This window comes from Sycon ciliatum, chromosome 8, assembly GCF_964019385.1.
Source record: "Sycon ciliatum chromosome 8, ocSycCili1.1, whole genome shotgun sequence".
Classification (NCBI taxonomy): Eukaryota; Metazoa; Porifera; class Calcarea; order Leucosolenida; family Sycettidae; genus Sycon; species Sycon ciliatum.
The window spans coordinates 17,309,088-17,323,833 of record NC_088650.1 but is presented as its reverse complement, the minus strand read 5'-3'; the positions used below and the strand labels follow the sequence as shown (position 1 = coordinate 17,323,833).

At 49.2% G+C, this 14,746-nt stretch overlaps 1 protein-coding gene across 1 annotated transcript in view; it reads left to right on the top strand.

Annotated features, from left to right (window-relative positions):
• The window catches only part of LOC135823926 (adventurous-gliding motility protein Z-like), a 53,007-nt gene that overhangs the window by 23,937 nt on the left and 14,324 nt on the right, over nucleotides 1-14,746 (top strand). The window contains exons 20-33 of the mRNA XM_065336806.1: nucleotides 100-192; nucleotides 720-866; nucleotides 1,272-1,328; nucleotides 2,224-2,316; nucleotides 2,652-2,798; nucleotides 3,573-3,719; nucleotides 4,034-4,234; nucleotides 5,280-5,480; nucleotides 5,907-5,985; nucleotides 6,297-6,467; nucleotides 6,950-7,065; nucleotides 7,630-8,796; nucleotides 9,263-9,403; nucleotides 10,143-10,183. Of these exons, the coding sequence (XP_065192878.1) occupies nucleotides 100-192; nucleotides 720-866; nucleotides 1,272-1,328; nucleotides 2,224-2,316; nucleotides 2,652-2,798; nucleotides 3,573-3,719; nucleotides 4,034-4,234; nucleotides 5,280-5,480; nucleotides 5,907-5,985; nucleotides 6,297-6,467; nucleotides 6,950-7,065; nucleotides 7,630-8,796; nucleotides 9,263-9,403; nucleotides 10,143-10,183 (2,801 nt within the window). The remainder of the gene's footprint in view (nucleotides 1-99; nucleotides 193-719; nucleotides 867-1,271; nucleotides 1,329-2,223; nucleotides 2,317-2,651; nucleotides 2,799-3,572; nucleotides 3,720-4,033; nucleotides 4,235-5,279; nucleotides 5,481-5,906; nucleotides 5,986-6,296; nucleotides 6,468-6,949; nucleotides 7,066-7,629; nucleotides 8,797-9,262; nucleotides 9,404-10,142; nucleotides 10,184-14,746) is intronic.

The following is a 14,746-nucleotide window of genomic DNA, read 5'->3' as shown; positions in this document are numbered from 1 at the left end:
TGTGTGTGTGTGTGTGTGTGTGTGTGCGTGCGTGCGTGCATGTGTATGTTCATTTGTATTATGTGTTTCACACCAATGTGCATTCTCCCTAACTTGCAGGCAGCCACCGATGCAGAGCTTGAGCAGCTTCGGAACGAAATCGCGGAAACGCAAGCTCTGGTCATGTCGGAGCGGAACGACAATTCTCAATATGTATGTTGTGTACTTAGATAAGGACTTCATCGGAGGAGAACACATTTTCACACATTATCACCATGACTTGTACTGATTTGAGAAGTACTGGTACGAAAGGCCTCATCAGTTTTACAACTGGCTTTGTCTCTTTGTGTGCTAATATAGTGTACTTGATTCTACATGTGTTGTCTGAGCCTTGGGCTTCTCCAAACTGTCCTGCAACCCTGGTGTTTCTATCGTTTACTGCACGTCTTGCACTGGCTTTGAAGTGCGCTCTGTGCCATACCACTTGATGTGTATGTTGTATTATTGCCGTCGTAAATCACAATTCTCACCTCAGCTTCCCAGTGTAATGTCACAAGCACATGTCGCTCGTCAACTTTCATCTTTAGAGCAGAAACAATTGTATACATGCACGTTCGAGTGAAATCTCTCACACACGCATACACACGTGCACGCTTGCGCACACTTGACGTGTTGGAGTGCAGGATGAACTGAAAACTATCTCATCTATCTACCTATCTATCTTGCTTTGTTTTCGTTAGGTTAATTCTATAAAGCAAGCCCTTTCCACGGCTAAAGAGCAGTTGAAAGAACAAGCGCAAACAGTGGAAGATCTGGAAGCGCAGATTGACCGCTTGTCTTCCGCTAAGAAAGCCGCAGAGGACAGAGCGCCGAAACTGAAGGCGGAGGTAAGCTTGTAGTTAGTTCTCTGTACTAAATTTCTGTGAGCGTACATCCTTACAACGCGCTCAGAAAGAACATGACCCTTGCCCGAAAAGTCTGATCCTTTATGTTTTTGTAATCGATTGGAGTTGCCCAGAGACCGCTTGGAGAGTGTGGTGAGGATGTATGGATATACTGGATGGCTACAGTGGAGTCTTCACACATTGAGAGTACACGTCTGTAAAGCAAGCTTCTTTTTGCAGGGAAATCTTCAGCAATGTAAAACCTTTCTGTGCGCCACTTTTGCTTGCCATTCACATCATTTTTCCCCGAACACCAATCGTGGTGCTTTCTGCTGCGGGCCCTCCCGTGTAAAGTGTGAGTGAGTGACTGGCTAGTTATCATCTGTGTGTTTCTACTGCTGCCCACAGCTGACCCAGGCTGAAGCTGAGAGACGACGACTGCAGGAAGAGGTGAAGTCTGCCAGGGTAGGTGACGGTAATATGTAGGCAGGCAGTTTGGTGCCAGTGGGTCGAACTGGCTTTTTGACCCTATGTTGATGTGAACGAGAGGATTTGCGGCCAAGAGCGTATCAGTGTTGTCTCAGTGTGCATGTGAAAGTTGAACTGCCTGCTGTATTATACAGGACTTTATCATTATACCCCGACCCCTTCTTGCTTGGCATTTATCTCAATGGCATTCACTAGCTTGCACGGACCAGGGAACCTCACTTCCCCAAGAAACAATCACCCATTATGCCCTTACTGATTTCAATGGAGCCTGGAGTAAACTTGGACTCGTTTTTTTAATGCCATGGCTCATTGTAGGTACTGTGAAAGCCATAATTATATACAGTAAAACCGGTAACTAAAGACCACCGTGACTAGCGACCAGCCTGGAACTAAAGACCACTTCGCCAGGCACGGACGGTCTCACCTTCATTTTGGTTGTGCGGTGCAAACCTCTAACTGAGGACCACCTGCCACTAAAGACCGCTTTCTCTGGCCCCAAGGGGTGATCGTTAGTCACAGGTTTCACTGTATAACGAAGTGCTAATTCTAATGAGTTAACGGGGAGAAATCTGTCGTTAGAATAGAAATCATTATACAGAAATCGATACAATACTGTTGCTATTGAGCGTTGAGTGAGAATCGTCACCTTTGGTACACGTAGACCAGTCAATTTTAGGAAATGGTTACAATATGCGCCTCGTTAAAATAATGGCTTTTACTGTAAATAGGTAAGCAGCAGCTTTCAGCCTGTTTATCAATAAAGCAATTGCACCTCCACCACATGCGCTCTCTGACCGACAACATCACACCAGCAACATGACTCCAAGGCTCATTGTTGTTTTCGTGTTGTATGATCTTGTCTCCTACGTAGGCACGTGCTGACGAGGCTGAGCGTGTGCTGCAGGAAGAGCTAAGCGCCCAGCAGGCGTACCTCAACCAGCAGGACCAACGCACCAGAGAGAAGGTACGTCTCACTTCGACACCTCTGCTTCCCCTTCTACTTCTTAAAATCAGTGCTTCACTCAATACCCAAAACAATGAAGTTTTATAACTTAGTCCCAAGGGGCGTAAACATCAGTACTTTAACTTTATCGTGCCACTTGGCAAAGCTTGAGAATTAATTAATGTTTTGTTGCAGCAGGCACCCTGCTGATATGGCTCTTGCAGGACTCTTTTTCTGTCTAATAATATTGTGTGTGTGTGTGTGTATGTGTATGCGCATGTGTGTGTGTGTGCGTGTGTGTGTCTGTGTGTGCGTGTGTGCGTGTGTTTGCTATGTTTTTGCACCCTGTGCTGCAGCTCCGTGTTACGGAGCAAGCTCTGAGCGAGGCTAAAGGTCGCCTAGTATCCCAGCAGTCCTCTCTGGATGAGCTCGGTGCACAGATTGACCGTATGGCGGCAGAGAAGGACACGCTAGAAGACCAACTAGCTGAACTACAGTCAGATGTAAGTCACCTACTGTAGTCCATTCACCGAATCGGGGGGGGGGGGGGGGGGGGGCAGATACATGTGTCTGAAACAATACTTTTTGCACATAAGTCATTCACATCGTGATCTTGAATAAGAATGAAGTGAGACTGTGAAAATCCTGTGGGCCCCAGTTTGGTGAATGGACTGTAGTATATTTGAATGTTCAGTTGACAATGGTGTTGCGATGAGCAGTGGACTAAAAGCAAAGATGCATCTCCTGCGGCCTCCTGTTCAACTCCTAACCAATGCACTGTCCTCTGTTCTGGCTACCACGCACTACTTGTACTCACTCTAGCTACATGTATATGCAGTACTGGGAACAGCTATTGGAGATCCCACAAACATGTCGGCCTATATGCAGTACTGGGAACAGCTATTGGAGATCCCGCAAACATGTCGGCGGCCATTGACCATCAGCAGTGAATTCTGTAGCCAGCGCAGACGCCAAGTGCCTAGGCCCAGAGTAACACTGGCATACTCGGCTTAGCCGTAAATGCACGCCTTTCCACAGCACTGCGATAATGCTAGCCAATTTTATTTCGCCATGTTCAGTAGCTTGCCATCTTTTGGTGCACTGCACTGTTCTCTTGCTATCGGTATAATATTATGACATTTGTGCTTTTCAGCTTTGCTCACTAGACTTCTTCACGTGTGGTCTCATTTTACTGGCTTCTGCTTGTGTATCAGCATGCCGAATCCGCGGCTGACATACGGTTTTTGTGCCATCTCTGTTGTTTTCTACCTGCGTAGCTTCATAATGCTACTGAGCAGCTTGCAACTGCCCAGGAGCAACTGAAAGCGCAAACTCGAACAGCGGCAGAGCATCGTGCTCAGCTGGAGAGGGCCCAAGCAGCAACGAGAAGCGCAAAGGAACAAGCTGCAGACCTTGAAGCTGAGGTATTATTATTTTTATCTAGGAGTGTTTCCGTCTGTGTATCTTCCGGTCATGTTTTTTAATGCAATTGCTGTGCGATAGCCACGCTTGGTGCGTGTGCATCTGTGGGCTGGGGGGAGTTCCACAGAAGAGGGCTATGGTGCGACGCCATGAAATACACTGTAGTCGTGTTCACTTCTATTGATAACATGCTCTCAGTGCTGTGCACCGTGAAGCTTTGGACAATACTGCAGGTATGTTGAACACACACTGTCTTGCTTTCAGATTTTTTTGTAACCAATTCCATTCTTTTCTGGTGTCTTTTGTCTTGTGTCAGCTTCAGAATGCGAAGCAAGCTCTCGGCGCTGCTCATCACCAGTTGAAAACTCACCAACGAACTGCAGACCAGTCATTGTCCGCAGCTCAACGAAAGCTGGATGTGCAAGCACAGGCTGTCGACGAGTACCGTGCTCAGATTGCGCAGCTGATGGCGGCGAAAGCAGCTGCAGAAGATCAGGTAGCGCGCCTGGAGGCCGAGGTATGTACTCTGTATGTGGCAGCGTCTCTCTCTGTCTCTGTCTCTCTCTCTCTCTCTCTCTCTCTCTCTCTCTCTCTCTCTTTCGCCGGGAGGCTCTGCTGTCTTGGCCAGCTTCTTCCTGCTAACTGTTGTTTTTGAGTGGAATCATTGCAGTTGTTGAACGAATGAGGTTGCTCTCAGCCATACCAGGCAATTGAGTATCACATTGATCTACTTTTCATGCTTGTTAAGAGTCAATAGGATGGTGGCTGCAGCTTTCAGGTCATTTCAACTCTAAATGCTTTAGAACGGCTAATTTTATCGGGTATAAATTTAGCGTTTTCTGAATCAGGACCAATTCGCTATGAAATACTTTAGCGATCCAAGTTTCAGAGTTAAAAAAAAGATGAGTCGTACTGTGCTTGCTGTACGTGCAAATTTTCTATTGGCGCTGCAAAACTTTAGCGAAAACACTCCTTTCGCTAAAATCGCTAAAATATCACCAGCGCTCAAATTAGCCGATTTTCAGTAGTGGCAAGCTCTATTCTCCAGTGGAATTTGATGAAGGATACAGGTGGAATCCTGATAATTCGAATATGGCTTAATTCGAACATACCGCTTAATTAAAAGTTTTTCCAGGACCGATTTTTATCAATACGATTCCCACATAAACATTTCTGATAATTCGAACCTCGAACTGGATATGTCCGGTTAATTAGAAGTCCCACAGATTCCACTTACATAGAAAACGTGTGGAATTTGTGCTGATAATTCGAAGTTAGCAAACTGTAATTCAAAGTTCACTGTACATTGTACTGGTCAGTTCAGTTTGCACGAGCAGGCTGGTCAGTTCAGTGTCCGTAAAATTTGTGTCTAAGGTCCATAGCGCAACTCTGCGTGACCATGAGAGCATTTTGACATACATATTGTGTTGTGGGTTCATGTTTGGATAATTAGAATGTCCGGATAATTAGAAGTTTTTTCCTGGCATTCTGAGGTTCGAATTATCAGGATTCCACCTGTAGTAGGATTCAACGTTACGTGTTGTTCATTTACGTGTTTGCAGCTTGAGAGCACAAAGCAAGCCGTGGATGCGGCTCAACAGCAGCTGACCGCCCAGTCACACACAGCAGACAAGTCCCTCGCCAGTGCCCAGCAGAAGCTGAGCACGCAGCAGCAGGCAGCCGACCGGCAGCGCGCTCAGATCGACCGCTTGACCGCGGCGAAGAGAGACGCGGAGACTCAAGTGGCGAGATCCGAGGCAGAGGTAGGTGCTTGTTCCGCTTGCGCGAGCTTGTGCGTTGTGCTACGGGTGCTGTGAAGACTTATCACGCTCATCCAGAAACACAACTCTACCCGGCTCGGTCCTGATTCTAACTTCACAGAAACCGAGTAGAACTACTTTAGTAGCCTAAATCCACCGCGTTGCACATCTTGCATACAGCATGAATGCAGCTATGGTACAATTGTGATGCATGGCACAACGCATGCGAGAAAAGGGAATGTACTTGGTACGGTATTCTTTATTTTTTTTACTTCATCAGGCAAACAGGCAATGATGCCTTCTCATTGGCCATGGGTGGCTAAAACATTCTTCAGATGTGTCACCAGATCCTTAGTAGTAGCATTGCACTATGTTGTCGTCTACTCTGCTCATGCACTTAACTGTGCCTTGGTCTCTAATCTGCACCAGCTCCAGCATCTCCGTGCACAGCTGGCGGGAACCGAAGCTCGACTGAAAGCAACTGAAGCAGAAAGAACTGCCACCCATGGTAAGACTCTCTCTCTCTCTCTCTCTCTCCCCCCCCCCCCCCCCCTCTCTCTCCCTCTCTCTCTCTCTCTCTCTCTCTCTCTCTCTCTCTCTCTCTCTCTCTCTCTCTCTCTCTCCCTCTCTCTCTCTCTCCCTTTCCCTCTCTCTCTCTCTCTCTCTCTCTCTCTCTCTCTCTCACTCTCTCTCTCTCTTCCGGTGAAGAATGGCCGCATTCTGTGCAGTATTATCGTCTAGCATGTATGCCTACCTGGCCTAGATGTGATCATGTTTGCCATCTACCCTGTATTGTTTGTTGTGTGACTAACTGCACAGTTCCACAGCATGATCTGTCAGCACTGTCCGACGCAGTTGCCGAGCAACAGCGTCTCATCTCACGCCTCCAGCAGTTCCTACCACAGCAGGCCGCGGCGGCTGACTCTGCTGCTGCCAGCAGATCGACGCAAACAGCCCGGTCTGGTGCCACCAGCACAGCGTCAGAGAATGGTGAGATGAGAATGCTAGTTAGTCGGTATTTTGAGTGTTTCCCTAAGATTAGGCATTACCTTTGTTCCTGCTTCTACTCCAGTACATGTACTATGTCACTAGTCAAGAGTACGTAGCTCCCCAGAGCGGGCAACTCCATTGGGTGGCAAATCATCAAATTCCCGATTTTGCATTATCGGGCTCTACTGGCTATCTAACCTCTGCATTTTCTAAGCTACAAAAGTACTCCTGGCTGATGAGAAAGGTCCTCCTGTACAATTTGTGATCACTTCATGCGCACCCACAGGAAAACAATAATGATTTTGATCAAGAATTTTTTTGGTCAGTGGACGTGGATCAGGGGTGCACGCAATGTGTTCAGAGGCGGCGTCCCAGCACTGGAGTCGGTCGATCTTTGCCTCTGTGCGAAAGTTGTGCTTTTCCACACAACCTCGTCGTATCTGTATTTTGTGTGTGTGTGTATTGTGTGACACCACCTCCAGGACATGCTCCGTACTCCGCTGGTCGCCTTGATGACATTCTACTGGAGTTGTCGCGACTGCGCCAGGCGTTGCAACATCAGCATGGCATTCTGCAGGACATTCAAAACTCTGACGAAGTAAGCACACCTGCAAATGTGGTCAAAATGATTCGTACATGCCGCTAGACGGCAGTGGCTTGTATTACCTACTGTAGCGAACATTGAAATCCGTTGAGAAGTCACGCGGCCACGGGGTGTTGGCCTTTCAGCCGTGAGCAGTGCTGGCCTATTTTTACAGTTTGTACGTGGACTACTGTGCGTGTACGTGCTAAAAGCATTAAGGGCGACGGCCCCGGTCATCCCATTGGATTTCAATGTCCACGACAGTACATTGTATATAGTAATCACAAATCTTCAATCGTACACATTTCCAAGTCAAGAGACTACGCTGTAGAGAGTCAGTTTTTGGTATAGTGTACAGCATGCATGTGCGTCACGGATGAAGTTATGTTATGGCCTTTCCCTGGACATTTTGAAGATACCTGTTGTGATACGGTCATCTGTTTCAGCTGTTCTTTTTGCATGCAGGTCCTCAGTGCTATGTCGTTGTGTTGTCATACTACATGTACAGTGTAGATCTCTTGCACGAGCTTTCAAATTAACCTCGTTGTGCGTGTGTGCATGCCGTCCTCTATGTTACAGGCTCCATCTTCCTCTGAGTCACACATACACATTCACACCGTGTCACCACCGGTGGCTCGATCTCGCCACCACCACCAGCAGCACCAGCAGCAGCATGCCAGTGTGGGCCGAGACCACACCACCGTGCACGGCAGCACCCCGGGACTATCATCATCGATGTCGCCGTCTCACCCCCACGCCCGCCCCGTGTCCGCTGACATCATTGAGGACGAGACCGGACATCACATCTATCTGTCTCCCCGCCAGCAGCGCTCGTCCCGTGTGCATCGCGACGCTGCGGCCGCAGCCCCGCTCAGCACATCGTCTCGTCCAACGCAGACTCCCAGTGCTTCCACGGCACTGACCGGGAATGAGGGCACGACGTCGCACACTACACGCTCCAATCGTGCTCCACACGCTGGAGCACACACATCTGATTGGCGTGGGGGTGTGCCGGCAGCTCAGACCACACAAACTCCTGGCTTCATACCCATGGCCACATCCACAGGGTACTACGAATATAACCGAGCCACATCGGGGGCCGGGGACTTTCCCCACTCGTCCAGCAGAGTCAACACAGCAATGTCCACTGCCACCACCGCTGCCAGGCCGTCATCCAGCTTATCACAATCCACTGTACCCATCACTTCACGTGGATCTACAACACCTCGCAGGCAACAACAACACATCCACCACCATCATGCTTCCACATCACCGGGGTCTGATGCTGGCGGCGCTGCGCCACTGGACGGCACGTACTCTAGCTTAGCACCTCCACTGGCCACCATGTCACATCATTACTCCCGATCTGAGGACTTCACACCGTTGCACGGCGACTCCCGGTCGCGTTTGTTCGATGTCAGCTACCGGCTTTCCGATGGCTCGCATGTTGGTGGCCCGCAGGCTTCTTCCACGACACGGCTTCACTTCAGTGATGTGGCACCAGCAGCAACGCCAACGTCCGGAAGGTCTGGTGGCGATACTCACGTTCACGTCCACGCCCCCGTGTACGGCATGACTGCTCCAGCTCCTGCTCCCGGCGGTGCTGCTACTGTTGCCGGGACTCCTAGCATGTACTCCAACAGCGGTGGCCGCACTGCTGCTGCTGCTTCTGGTGCTGCTGTACCACCTGCAGAGTATGTACATGTTGCTGGTCCGTTCTGCAACATTGCTGAGCATCAGATACTGGTGAGTCAGGGCCAGGCTGTACCGCAGCTGCTTCAGTCCATAAAGTGTCACATGACCCAGTGTTAGCGATCATAATGCAGAAAACATGTCATTTTTTAAGTTTACCGAGGAAGTAATCCCTTTGAGTTCGTTGATGTTCTACCAACCGATTTTCTGATCGCAGCTACAGTAGCTTGTTTAAAGTGATGTTTGTGAGCCTCTCTCGCTACTCAGTCAATTGTTTGGTGCGGTTTCTCATCCCTGTTTGCTCCAGTGTTATTGCATTTGCTGGATTGTGTGTTAGCACTGCTGCTGCTGCTGCTGCTGCTGAATCAGCAGTACTTTGTCTCTGTTATTCTCCTATCTCCTGTCTCCTATCTCTGAGTGGAAGACTAAACAACCGGTGGAGAAAACTGCTCGGATATTGCTTGGTCATGCCGTAGATAACCTGTTTCTTGTCGCGTGCACTTCTTGTCCTCGCTTGCAGGATGAACAAGTATCACAGCTGCGCCAGAGCCTAGCACAAAGCAGACAGACGGCGAGTGAAACACGTGAGAGCCTAGCTCAAAGCAGACAGACGGCGCGTGAAACACGTGAACTGCTGCGCAGTACTGCATCGGCATCACAGGTAAGCCTACGGTGCTGGTGTGTGTTCGATGTTGTGAAATTGATTTTGTGTTCTACGCTGTAAGCTTGGTGATGTAACGTTATTCTATGCTCTTAGCCTGATTGGACATTGCTGTTAGCTTGCACGGTGTTGGATTCGGTATCCCCAGTTGTCTAGTGGTGCAGCACAGATGTCAGCGGTGTTGGAATATGTGTGTTGTGCATGGCGGACTAGTGATCGTTCACATAAACTCAGTCTGCTACACAGTCTCCTGTGGCCCACTCTACAGTGGAACCTGTCTAAGATGACCGCTCAAGGCACCTTCACAAGGTGATCTCTGTTACACGTTGGTCTCCTTATCCAGGGTCATTTGACTGGAAATAGCATCCCTTGGTCCTGGTTTCAGTGGTCTTCCCGGACAGGTGGTCGCCTTGACAGGATTTACTCTACCTCCATATTTGTCCCGTCCTAGCGCGGCCGTTATCTGCATCCCTGCATCCGTGCAGCTTTTCAGTATTGTATTTGATCTGGACTGTACATGATCTAGGTCAAATCCCGTAAGGAAAAGCTGCCGGGCACGGTCTGGACAGTATGTGAATGGCCCATCAGCAGATATAATTCTAGATCCGATGTACTGAAGTGCTGGAACTAACTCGATTTCTCTTCCTCTGGTTTGCCTTTGTGTATTTCCACGCTTGTTTTCTTCCCGTGCGGTCATAAAGTTGTAATGTTTGTTCTTTGCCTTTGTTCTCTACTGCAGTCCCTGAGTGATTCTTCTGAGCTGCTTCTCTCACGTCGAAAGTAAGACTGCTCGGCAGTGGGTTGTGTATGGTTTGGAGCATTTTACCTGTATTTCCTATTTGCGATGCATAGTAGCACTGTGCGCTGTTCATTGGTTTGATGACCTGGAGTACTGATTCTGTGGCTAGTACACTGGCTGCCTCTTCCTCTTTGCTCTAAGACATGTAGATTGTGCTGGCTTGTGACTCTTTTTTCAGTGGATTTGTTTCTATGTGTTTCAAATGTGTATGTGTGTGTGTGTGTGTGTGTGTGTGTGTGTGTCCCATATGGTGCAGTGGTATGTGCAGCGATTTCCAATCGATAGATTGCGGGTTCGATTCCCGACGATTATGGTCACACACGTCTTTCTTCTCTTTCTCAGACTCTTCCTGACTTTTCTTTCATTCTCCTGGGTGGTTACCAACAGCCAGTGCATGCCGGAGTATGTGGTGTGATGTGTGTGTGGGAAAAAAAAAAGAAAAAAAAAAAGAAAAAAATGAAAAAGACCAAAAAAGGGATTCACTGGCCAGAAAATGTCACTCCAAATAGCTGTATGGTGTAGACCAGGCTGAATAGTGACGGTCAATTCTTCAGCCTTGCAAGCTGTTGAATGGTGTTGAATGGTGTAATCCCAGCACAAGTTGCTATGGCTTCTGCCGTAGCATTGCTATCATCGCCTCCGGCGATGGGCGTCAAAGGTCAAAGGTGTGTGTGTGTGTGTGTGTGTGTGTGTGTGTGTGTGTGTGTGTGTGTGTGTGTGTGTGTGTGTGTGTGTGTGTGTGTGTGTGTGTGTGTGTGTGTGTGTGTGTGTGTGTGTGTGTGTGTGTGTGTGTGTGTGTGTGTGTGTGTGTGTGTGTGTGTGTGTGTGTGTGTGTGTGTGTGTGTGTGTGTGTGTGTGTGTGTGTGTGTGTGTGTGTGTGTGTGTGTGTGTGTGTGTGTGTGTGTGTGTGTGTGTGTGTGTGTGTGTGTGTGTGTGTGTGTGTGTGTGTGTGTGTGTGTGTGTGTGTGTGTGTGTGTGTGTGTGTGTGTGTGTGTGTGTGTGTGTGTGTGTGTGTGTGTGTGTGTGTGTGTGTGTGTGTGTGTGTGTGTGTGTGTGTGTGTGTGTGTGTGTGTGTGTGTGTGTGTGTGTGTGTGTGTGTGTGTGTGTGTGTGTGTGTGTGTGTGTGTGTGTGTGTGTGTGTGTGTGTGTGTGTGTGTGTGTGTGTGTGTGTGTGTGTGTGTGTGTGTGTGTGTGTGTGTGTGTGTGTGTGTGTGTGTGTGTGTGTGTGTGTGTGTGTGTGTGTGTGTGTGTGTGTGTGTGTGTGTGTGTGTGTGTGTGTGTGTGTGTGTGTGTGTGTGTGTGTGTGTGTGTGTGTGTGTGTGTGTGTGTGTGTGTGTGTGTGTGTGTGTGTGTGTGTGTGTGTGTGTGTGTGTGTGTGTGTGTGTGTGTGTGTGTGTGTGTGTGTGTGTGTGTGTGTGTGTGTGTGTGTGTGTGTGTGTGTGTGTGTGTGTGTGTGTGTGTGTGTGTGTGTGTGTGTGTGTGTGTGTGTGTGTGTGTGTGTGTGTGTGTGTGTGTGTGTGTGTGTGTGTGTGTGTGTGTGTGTGTGTGTGTGTGTGTGTGTGTGTGTGTGTGTGTGTGTGTGTGTGTGTGTGTGTGTGTGTGTGTGTGTGTGTGTGTGTGTGTGTGTGTGTGTGTGTGTGTGTGTGTGTGTGTGTGTGTGTGTGTGTGTGTGTGTGTGTGTGTGTGTGTGTGTGTGTGTGTGTGTGTGTGTGTGTGTGTGTGTGTGTGTGTGTGTGTGTGTGTGTGTGTGTGTGTGTGTGTGTGTGTGTGTGTGTGTGTGTGTGTGTGTGTGTGTGTGTGTGTGTGTGTGTGTGTGTGTGTGTGTGTGTGTGTGTGTGTGTGTGTGTGTGTGTGTGTGTGTGTGTGTGTGTGTGTGTGTGTGTGTGTGTGTGTGTGTGTGTGTGTGTGTGTGTGTGTGTGTGTGTGTGTGTGTGTGTGTGTGTGTGTGTGTGTGTGTGTGTGTGTGTGTGTGTGTGTGTGTGTGTGTGTGTGTGTGTGTGTGTGTGTGTGTGTGTGTGTGTGTGTGTGTGTGTGTGTGTGTGTGTGTGTGTGTGTGTGTGTGTGTGTGTGTGTGTGTGTGTGTGTGTGTGTGTGTGTGTGTGTGTGTGTGTGTGTGTGTGTGTGTGTGTGTGTGTGTGTGTGTGTGTGTGTGTGTGTGTGTGTGTGTGTGTGTGTGTGTGTGTGTGTGTGTGTGTGTGTGTGTGTGTGTGTGTGTGTGTGTGTGTGTGTGTGTGTGTGTGTGTGTGTGTGTGTGTGTGTGTGTGTGTGTGTGTGTGTGTGTGTGTGTGTGTGTGTGTGTGTGTGTGTGTGTGTGTGTGTGTGTGTGTGTGTGTGTGTGTGTGTGTGTGTGTGTGTGTGTGTGTGTGTGTGTGTGTGTGTGTGTGTGTGTGTGTGTGTGTGTGTGTGTGTGTGTGTGTGTGTGTGTGTGTGTGTGTGTGTGTGTGTGTGTGTGTGTGTGTGTGTGTGTGTGTGTGTGTGTGTGTGTGTGTGTGTGTGTGTGTGTGTGTGTGTGTGTGTGTGTGTGTGTGTGTGTGTGTGTGTGTGTGTGTGTGTGTGTGTGTGTGTGTGTGTGTGTGTGTGTGTGTGTGTGTGTGTGTGTGTGTGTGTGTGTGTGTGTGTGTGTGTGTGTGTGTGTGTGTGTGTGTGTGTGTGTGTGTGTGTGTGTGTGTGTGTGTGTGTGTGTGTGTGTGTGTGTGTGTGTGTGTGTGTGTGTGTTGCTTCTTCCTTCGGCTTGACTCTGAGTACAGCGAAGACCAAGTTCATGGCCGTTGGTGCAAATTTATCATGTGCTGACCGCCTTCCGCTCTTTGTTGGTCCGGAGGAGATCGAAAGTGTCAAATCCTTTGTGTATCTTGGCTCTGTGATAACTGCTGACACCCGCTCATCTGCAGATGTGGCCAGAAGACTCGGTAAGGCAGCGGCAGCTTTCGACCTTATGCGCCGTGTCTTTCTTGACCGAAACCTTTCCATCGCCACCAAGCGCCATCTTTACGATGTTTGCGTTCTGTCCACATTGCTCTATGCCTGTGAGTGCTGGACTCCGCTGAAGAGAGACATGGTTGCCATCAACAACTTCCACCACCGCTCCCTCAGGTTAATTCTGGGTGTATCCCGGCTCGATCAACAGCTGCAGCATGTCAACAACCAGGAGCTGCGAAGACGCTGGGGTGATATGGCACTGCCATCTGATACCGTCAGACACCGCCGTCTGCAGTGGCTTGGGCATGTCGCCAGAATGCCAGATAACCGGCTTCCGAAGCTGATACTGTTTAGCTTCTTCTCAGATCCACGCCCAGCCTGTGGGCCACGACTGCGATGGAAAGACCTCGTCGCACGTGATCTTCGTTTCGGTGGCATAGTGAATTGGCTCACTTTGGCTCAGGATCGCCCAGCATGGCGCGAGGCAATTGCAAAGACTCCGGATGATCTCGTGGAGTGTAACAACAACAAAGTCACCTGCAAGGTTTGCAACCGATCATTCACTGCTCGTGGGATTCACCGTCACAAGTGCTCAGCTGTACGGTCCTTACCTGTTGCCCAGCAGCCTGGGGCCCGTCACTGTGGAGTTTGTGACCGCTGGTTTCAAAGCGCTGGCGGTTTTGCAGTTCATCGTTGTGTGGAGCGTCAGACATCGGACGAAATACCAGCTGTTTCAACGAGATGCAGCCTGAATTTGGACTGCTGCCAGCACCATTGCTCGATCTGTGATCGCTGCATGAAGAGTCAGGCTGGTTTTAACCGCCATAATTGTACTCGAGGCAAACGACTGCGAAAGGACCAGAGGACTAATCTGCCCATTCAATGCAGCCTATGTAACGAACGATTCTCCCGCCCGCAGGACCTCACCCGCCACCGAAGACAGAAACACTAGCTATGTGTAGAACGGTCCCCTTTCACCTCAATTATTCTCCTTGTTTCTTTTTTCTCGCTGTTGTCTCCCGCTTCTGGGAGCGACGTGGCCATTTTGTGGCAGTTGTACATAGTAGTAGTAGTGTGTGTGTGTGTGTGTGTGTGTGTGTGTGTGTGTGTGTGTGTGTGTGTGTGTGTGTGTGTGTGTGTGTGTGTGTGTGTGTGTGTGTGTGTGTGTGTGTGTGTGTGTGTGTGTGTGTGTGTGTGTGTGTGTGTGTGTGTGTGTGTGTGTGTGTGTGTGTGTGTGTGTGTGTGTGTGTGTGTGTGTGTGTGTGTGTGTGTGTGTGTGTGTGTGTGTGTGTGTGTGTGTGTGTGTGTGTGTGTGTGTGTGTGTGTGTGTGTGTGTGTGTGTGTGTGTGTGTGTGTGTGTGTGTGTGTGTGTGTGTGTGTGTGTGTGTGTGTGTGTGTGTGTGTGTGTGTGTGTGTGTGTGTGTGTGTGTGTGTGTGTGTGTGTGTGTGTGTGTGTGTGTGTGTGTGTGTGTGTGTGTGTGTGTGTGTGTGTGTGTGTGTGTGTGTGTGTGTGTGTGTGTGTGTGTGTGTGTGTGTGTGTGTGTGTGTGTGTGTGTGTGTGTGTGTGTGTGTGTGTGTGTGTGTGTGTGTGTGTGTGTGTGTGTGTGTGTGTGTGTGTGTGTGTG